This window comes from Pipra filicauda, unplaced genomic scaffold (genome assembly GCF_003945595.2).
Source record: "Pipra filicauda isolate LSUMZ 115617 unplaced genomic scaffold, ASM394559v2 scaffold212_size3012638_pilon, whole genome shotgun sequence".
NCBI classification, from domain to species: Eukaryota; Metazoa; Chordata; class Aves; order Passeriformes; family Pipridae; genus Pipra; species Pipra filicauda.
In genome coordinates, this window is record NW_024104324.1 from 964,116 (window position 1) to 972,750 (window position 8,635).

At 36.5% G+C, this 8,635-nt stretch overlaps 1 protein-coding gene across 2 annotated transcripts in view; it reads right to left on the bottom strand.

Moving 5' to 3' along the window:
• The window catches only part of TECPR2 (tectonin beta-propeller repeat containing 2), a 42,827-nt gene that overhangs the window by 33,051 nt on the left and 1,141 nt on the right, over positions 1-8,635 (bottom strand). For both annotated transcript variants that reach the window (XM_027730871.2, XM_039381121.1), the window contains exons 2-8: positions 7,860-8,011; positions 4,476-4,760; positions 4,234-4,362; positions 3,694-3,825; positions 2,600-2,757; positions 1,200-1,512; positions 259-391 (exon numbers count right to left, since the gene is read on the bottom strand). In XM_027730871.2, the coding sequence (XP_027586672.2) occupies positions 259-391; positions 1,200-1,512; positions 2,600-2,757; positions 3,694-3,825; positions 4,234-4,362; positions 4,476-4,694 (1,084 nt within the window). In that variant the 5' untranslated portion in view covers positions 4,695-4,760; positions 7,860-8,011. The remainder of the gene's footprint in view (positions 1-258; positions 392-1,199; positions 1,513-2,599; positions 2,758-3,693; positions 3,826-4,233; positions 4,363-4,475; positions 4,761-7,859; positions 8,012-8,635) is intronic.

The following is an 8,635-nucleotide window of genomic DNA, read 5'->3' on the forward strand; positions in this document are numbered from 1 at the left end:
TTCTTAATGCCCCCATTCTCACTACAGCCAAAACAACAGATAAGAAGATAAACCAGATTTCTAAATATAATCTGTTAAAAGAGATAAGCAACTCTACAGAACCTGGTAGGTTTTTGCAATAATCTGAAGAGTTTTGTGCGGGTTTGTTTTGGTTTGGGTTGTTTTTGTTGGTTTTGGTTTTTTTGGGTTTATATTAAAAAAGTACCTAAGCACCATGTTCCATAAGGTACATACTAAAGCTTACTAATCTATACAAACCTATTGATGACAGTCCTTCCGGTCTACTTGAAATTCTTATTATGTCTCTATCTCCCTTTAAGAGAAAAATCTCATTGTTGGTACAGGACACAGACACAATATCACCATATCCTTCCAAGCCACCAATCAGAGCCTATAAAGAGTCAACACAGAAACAAATAATTGGCATCAGATAACCATACTGTTTGCAAAACATGGTACTCAACAAAACTGTTCACTGGATTTTAATCAAGGTATGTAGTTAACAGGATAAAGATTTTTATCTCAGCAAAAAGAAAGAAAATAGAAAAAAGCAACAGGAAAGAGCCCTTTAATCACAATGTAACTAATTTTTATAGTAATTTCAATTCCACAGATATATTCACTTTCTCTACCCAGCTAGCAGCAACAATATAACAACTTCAGCAGTACACAATTTGTCGGCAGAAGAATGCCACAGTACAAACATCTAATACATTTAGACAAAAAGATACTAGCCTGTATTCCCTTCCATATGCACTTTCAATAAGACAAAATAAACAACACCTCACTCTACATCAAATAAAATGTAGTACTTATTTTTTTGCAGACACCAATGGTAGTAGAAGGGAAAAAATAAATAGTTTCAAGCATATTTTATAAGCATAAAAAAATCCTTTTGCATTAATTACTAGATTTTAAATTTCTAGATGCTTTGCTAAGCATCAGAATTGATTATGACATTAACACCTCAATTGAAAGCTTTAAATAAATGTAGTTTTTATATATAACATATCGAGCTAGTTTGTGGGTGTATCATTGCAATAACAACTTGAAAAGGGAGAGAATAAAGTCTTTTTTTGGTCATTTTCAGTAAGCAGTTAAACCACAGTAGTATAATGGATAACCCAAACAGTGTCTCATGGCACATCATGAAAAAAAACAAGAAAGAAATAAAACATGCACCCACAAGGTTTATCTACCTGGTTCACAGTGTCTAGCAAGTAGATGCTGTATTCATTCCAGGTTAGCACCCATCCTTCTCGGAAAAAGCACGAAACAAGCCCAAGGTGTTTCTCTGGAGAGCTGTAACTTCCTCTGTCAGGTGGTTCCAAACGAGGATACAGTTCAAAAGTTTTTATCCCTCCAGCAAATACATCTTTTAATATGAATGTGGCCTGAACAGTTCCGTGAACATCAGACTTCCAGAGACGAAGCCCAGGTCTGGCAGCAAATAGTGTCAGGTCACTTTGTTTGCACAGGCCAGGTATAAAACATGCTCCAAACTTGCCGGTGCTAAAATGCAAAAGAATTTATTTTAAAAGCTAGATACGTAATTTAGAAACAATTTTTAAAACTAATGGTACAAATTTACAAGCATAAATTATCAAAAAGAAAAGTGCTTTGATTAAAATATTCAATCAAATGTCCAAAGTACAAATTTAGATACAGTAAGACAAGAGCAGTGCTTTCAAATAACAGCAGTTTCCCCTCAGCTTTGCATGTTAGACACTACATCAATTAAGCAAATTAAATGACTCTTCCTAATAAGCTTCATAGCCTTAATGGCACTATGTCCATCTCAGAAAGATCCTACTATGCATCATCCCTCTCCCAGAATAAAAAACAAGCAAAATACTACCAAACAACGTAAGAAACTGATAACCTCTGGTTGCAAGAAGCATGGAACAGACCTCAGCTGCTGAAACCTTCATCTCTCATACACAGAAACAGCATTACTGTCGCCCAGGAAAACCCTCTTACTATTCAACCCCCTGGACAGATACATCAGGGACCTTCTTTCAAGGGTCAATGTCCTCTACTTACAGATACAGTCAGTCATGCTGTTCTAGGACTGGGTTCCCTCTTCCTTCATATCCGAGAGATTACACAATAGAAGATGTCAAAGCCACACAAGTTCCTAGTTTTCAAGTCAAATTAAGTGCTTTCGATACATTTTCCCTTTTAATTCACTTCAGTGTGTAAGAAAAATTGGGATGCTGACTTGCTTTTAGCATCAAATATTTCATCACCCATTAGACAGACCTGATTACAATGCTCACTCACACCAAGTCACAGTAAACCAAGAGGGACAAAGAGGAAGTCTGGCAGTGATTTCAGTTTAAACCATGAGAAAACACCTTAAAATATTTTTGTGTAATAGTGCCTTGAAAACACGATTGTCACATATTTGCAAACACGTACTCTCTAAAGAGGTAGAACTGTCACTTCATGCTTGATCACACAGAGCTACTGTAACTAACTTTCTATGAGCAGTCTGCTGCGTTGTATTAATTTCACTGCTTAGATCACTCTCTCTGTAATCCACTCTGAAATGCTAGCATTAATAGATGTGCCTGCATCAAGATTTTATGAGGGTTACTTTTTTCTGGGCTGTGTTCCAACTTGGTTGACGGATTTCTCTTCTGTGTAAAAAAGTAGAGTGCGTTGTAAAGTAGAGACAAGCAGCACCTTCTGGTTGTAATCCAACTGGACAATCGAAGATGGCTCTTCCAATACAAGGTTGGAGTTGCAAATACCCTTTAGAAGATACATACAATTAACAAGAGTCAAACCTTCCTAAAAATACAAGGTAGTAATTAACACTCAGAAGAAATTTATAAGCCCAAGAGAAAACAAACAAACAAAAGCTTTTGAACTGTGGTTGCCCAAAGTTCAATTAATATTAAAACGTGGAGTTCATTTATGTAGGCAAGAGGGAGGGAGATTGTGCATGCCACAGTGGTAGACCATGAAATTCAATTTCTCTTGGAATATTAGCTAACACATTTCACTTGAAATCAATAGAAGCTCCAGGACACGTTTTCTTCCACTGCCGGGTCATACAATGCTGAGACAATCATTACATTTGGCAATGTAAACCCTTCTGTCAAAGCACACGAGGGACAGTCACAGATAAATTAGGATAGATGTTGTCTAAATGTTTCTCCCATACAGAAATTCAAATTAGCATTTGTTTTGTTGACATCCCAGCTCTGTCTAATAAACAAGATGTTAGAAAAATCCCATTCACTCGTAACATGTATGTGAGGCCAGCAGCACCCAAATATTAGTTTCATTCTACACTCCAGACTCAGACGCTGAACAATTCTGGGAAAATGACCTCATCTATAAAGTCACATCCTTCAAAAGTACCCTTTCAAAACAAAAGAGAAAGTACTGGCTGAACGCTGAAGGAAGATACGGTAGTTATACAGACAGAAATCTGAAAAAAAAGAAGGATCACTACTTCTTTTAATATATATTACTTTTCATAAAAGGTAAGGCAGTTGTGAAGGACATCCAGTGGTTGTCATGTGGGTGTGCACACACTTTGCCAAGTGTACACATACCAATAAAGCCATCCAATTAAATACACCACACTAAGCAATTACCTAACTGCTAGATACGTAAATACATAAGCATTCTTTTAGGAAAATGTAAACGTGAATTAAGGTCTCTACAACAAATGCTCACCTGGTCTAGGTCTAGGGCAGAGTAGACAATCTTTCCTTTGTCATCTCCAGAGAATAATTTCATTCCATTGGGACTCCAAGCTAAAGCTGTAATGCTACTTTTGTGGATGCCAGCAACATCAAATCTCCGGAGCTGTGAAACAATACCAAAGCAATACAGGAATGAGGTGAAGAGAAATGGAGACACAAAGTCTATTCAGTGACTCTTGCCTGATTTAATTGGAGATCAAGTACAAAAGTGGAGGTCATTCTAATGTTTATTTAGCACAAAAAACCTAAAGACAAATCCAAAAACCCCACCACTGAATTGATCAGTTATTACACAGGAGAAATCTCTCAAAAGCATATTTGATTAAATACATTTTTTGTAATGTAAAGCATGCTTACATTTAAGCTTAACATATGAAGCCCAAAACATATTCACAGATACTTAATCAGGCAAAACTTGCTGTGTTTCACTATTACAAAGAATCACAGTAACACTCTACTAGGATTGGCTAAACTAAACCTCACAGAAGTTTAGCCAAATGCAAAGATTTACCTGTTTGTTTCTTCCAGGTAATGAAGACACAAGCTGAAAAACTGCAACCCGACCTGAGGCTGTACCAACAGCAACCAGATCATCAAAACAACTCAGCAGCTTTACAAAAGTAATAGATTCACACTTCCCCTGTTGAAACAAACCATACCAAGAACTCACAAAGTTAATGAGACACAAACAGGAGATCAATTCTGAGCAACTTAGCTTCATCAAAAGAGATAACAGTAAAAGTTGGTATTTACCTCAAAATTGTATTTTTTCATCTGGTTTAATTGTCTGCAGTAGAGATAAAGCATTCCAATGCTGCTCCCCACAGCAATGTAGTCTCCATTGGTATCAAGTGCTGTGAGATACACCACAATAGAGCGAAAGCCTTTTTGGATCTTTGTAGGAATGGCATTGAGGAGATAATATAAGGGACAAAATTCCTTAAATATAACCGGTGAAGCCACAGATGCCATAGCAAGGATTTGCACCAGCAATTTTAAGGCTGAAATAAACACATCTACTCGACCACATAAGGAAATCTGAAAGGCAAAAGCAAAATACATGTCATTTACTTGTTAACTGAGAGTCACCATTTAGCAAGTAGGGACTAAAAAATTCTCACTTTTTGCTTTTTATAAAGGAAAAGCAAGCTAAACTCTCGTAGTGAATGTAGTTATTCTCAGAAGAACTTTCTTTTTAACAATTAGGTGTATTTCTCAGAACATCTAAGGATGCATGGTAACCACTAAATATGGGATAACCACTTTTTCTAGCAGCTGTAAGCTTGTCAAAGTTGAATTCACATGCAGTATTTCTTCTCCTCTGCCTAGTGAAAGAACCACAAGGCCTCTGGCATGGAACAACCCACGTGATATATTTCTTCATCTATCTGCAACCTCTACCCTCAATCCAACCAGTGTCAAGAGCATGGGACATTGACTGTGTCAGACAGCGCTGTAAGATCAAAGCAGCAAACTAGTATTTGTGCTCCACTCCTTAAGGCCCCACAGCCCAAGAAAAAACATGGCTGAGAAACAATTCACTTAAAGCTACATCTGCTATATAATCAAATAATAACCAAAACATAAAAATAATGTGGAAGGAAAGGGGCAAAGCAAAAATGGAAGAAATTCCATTTTGACAGACCCAGGAAAATATCCATGTAGCAACTGTATTTAGAAAGATAAGGAGCAAACAGGAAAAAAAAGTACCATATGTCCATGTTTTCTTTTATGGATAAGCAAATAATTTCATGCTTGTGAGTGACACTGTAAATATACTTAGAGGACAATATCTAAGAATAACAGAAACAAAGAGTCTGTTTGCCTTCTTTGAGGAGAAAAAAAATGTAGCCATCGCTCATCACAGCAATAACATACTGGTTTCTTCAGAAAAAGCTGCTATGACCATGACAAACTTAAAAATATTCAAAATATTTATTTAAACCCAGAATTTTTCTCGTTGCAACAACCTTGACGAGAACATTTTGCAGCAGTTCTCCTCATGGATGACTTTGAGATACAGAAAAGAAAAGAAACCTTCACTTCTAGAATTTTATTTTGCTATGAGCAAGACCAATCAACAGAATTGTTTAGAATCTGCCAAAAATACCTGCAGTTTTCCAAGACAAGAATTTTGAACTTCTGTAAAGACAAAAGTTTTTAATGGTTGTTTACAGTCTTAACGTTGAAGATTTTCTTTAGCTTCAGCAAACTTATAACTTCCTTAGAGAAATGAAAAACAGAAGTCAACTAATTGACACTAGAAATGCTTCTAAATACTTAAAATTATTCTATGAAGTATCCCTACTGTAATTTGTGATATGTCCTATTGTGCCTAGTTTTAAGTTCTCTAAGGATGGAAAATGGCATTTGTTTGGCAGTTTCACACATTGCTTACAGTGTATATCAACAAAATTAGAAAAAAAAAAATAGCTGCTCTAGTTTCATATCTCCATTACTGCAAAAAGCTCAGATGTCTCAATTTTCAAACTATTTCAGTTATTGTGCAAGAGGATTCAGCACACTTGCTTTGGGCCCTTGCTATCAACATACAATTCCACTAAACCCAAAGGGATTGGTTGCATGACATTACCCATGCAAGCCCATGTCAGACGAGACTGCAGGAATAAAGATTGGTTACTGGGCTCATATTTTATCTGTTACAAAAACTGCCAGTAACTAAGCTAGCACCAGTTATTAGATGTTCTTAATTGTGATAAATTTTACTGGTTGCTAGAGCTTAGAAATCAATTCTACTCCCCTTTAGTGTTTACTAACCTCTCACGACACCTATTTCAAAAATATCACAAAGATTTGCTGATTTATGCGTCCAAAGTATTTCTGAATGAAGAGTTCCTTTCAGAGGTGTTTTGTATGTTAACAGATAACCCCAGTGCATCACAACTCTTTCACAATGTTTTCACATAGCATCTATTTTCCATGCACTATTTTAGGTTTCCTGCCTGTTCCTTCAGCACTTACTACTTTCTATCAACAGTCAACTAAATAAAAAGAGAACCCACTGCTAAAGTCTCCTATTTGCTGTTCTAAATAGGCTGTTTTGCAAGTTTAGTAATTTTGCTAGTTCATGGTCTTTTATTTTTTTTCCCTTTTTTCAGATAGAATAAAATCCAGTCCTGAATCTCACATGTACAAATCTTCCTCTGTCTAGTCCAACTTCCACCACTGCCCAGATACTGTCTCAAGAATTTCAGGTATTTTGTTTTTCAAGTCCCCTTTGCTACTCCTACGATTCACATCTGTCAGCATCTGAAGCTGCTCTTGTAGCTGGAACCACCTCATACTCCCCAGTTGCCAAAGGACCTTCCAAGTCTTCAGAATTTATCCCCTCTGTTTCCATCACTTCCCCTTCCAGCTCAGCTAAACCATTAAAAACTTTGTAATTCTTTACAAACTACGGAAATGTGCTCATTTGTATTATCAAGAAAAAGACTATTATTACTCTTTCCTCTACAACAACTCTATCTGCAACCTGATGCATGTTTTGTAAGTTTACATTCCATTTAAAAAAAAAAAAAAAAGATTAAAGAAAGGGAAAATTTGGTAGAGTTTTCCTTCCCACCAACAGAAAACAAGGGGAGAAATTATTTCTTGTCACATACTAAGTTAAGTTTAAAAACTGCTGTTAGGTTAGGGTTCTCACTCTTCATATAATATATAATCTTATTTCAATATTCTCTGATGACAAAATTGTAATAAAATGAAATTCACTTTTTTTCTCTACAATCCATTCACCCTGTAAAATCAAAAAATGTAAAAATTTATTCATAAACTATAATTTCTTGCCATCATACACAAATTAGTTTCATCTTGAGTGTTTTTACAGACTAACAGAACACTTGCACTGCTTGTGTAAAAACATGTAACTAAAAGCTCAAACCCATGACTTTACTAAAAATACTAGTAATTAAGTAATTTTATGTATACAAAACAAATGTACAAGGGACTAGAAAATTTCCCATGTGGCCTACACATTCAAAACACCTGCACAAATGCCACAATTCTCTGCTTTTGATTCTAAAGTCTTCAATATCCTCTAATGACAGTTGTGCATCACATGTACTCTCTTCCTCTTTATTAACAGTTTTAGGATTAATTGTTATCTGTTTTTCCTACCTCATTAATCCAAGGCAAACAGGGGATATAATCTATTTTCTCAGGTAGATTTTGGAACTGGATGTGTACATTCCCTCTGTTCACTCAGCCACAGTTATTCTGAAGTACATAACAGCCGTACAGGGCAAATCAGCTTGTGCTAAGCAGCTGTCCTGCAGCAGAGATAAAGTGGAGAAAAATACCACATCAAAAACAATCACTAGGCAGACAGTCCTTCTTCCTTCTCATTTCACAAAGTTTACCACACGCTTTCAAATACTGCATTCGAGGCTATGTTCTGAAAAGCAGACTTTTTAATTTTATTTTCTCTGGTCTCAGAAACAGGAATAAGGTTCAGTGCTGCCTAACAGAGGCAACTAAAGAGAGAGATAATCCCCTGGTTCAGCAGACAGGCAGTGGTTAAAGGTTCAGTGCCAGGGTATGCCACAGATGGACTGCGGGAAGCTAAAGCTGTCACTGCATTTCTCTGAGCCCAAGTGTCCTGTTTGTACAAGAGGGACGACAGCTCCGTTTGATTTTTTTTTTTTAATCTGTGGCATAAAAACTTACATTTAAGTTCTTCAGAGCATAGACAAACTCATATCTATGACCACAGCTAAACGCAACAGCCTCTGTTCTCAACTAGATCCTGCCAACTAAAGAGGAAAGCTGTTTTCTTTTCTAATACTTCTCACACCTTTAGCTCCAGAGCAGGGTACCTGACTGCCATATCACCAGAGGTTTTTACAGCAAACTGCTGCCAAGTAGAGGGGAGAACACAGATGCACACACCCCCG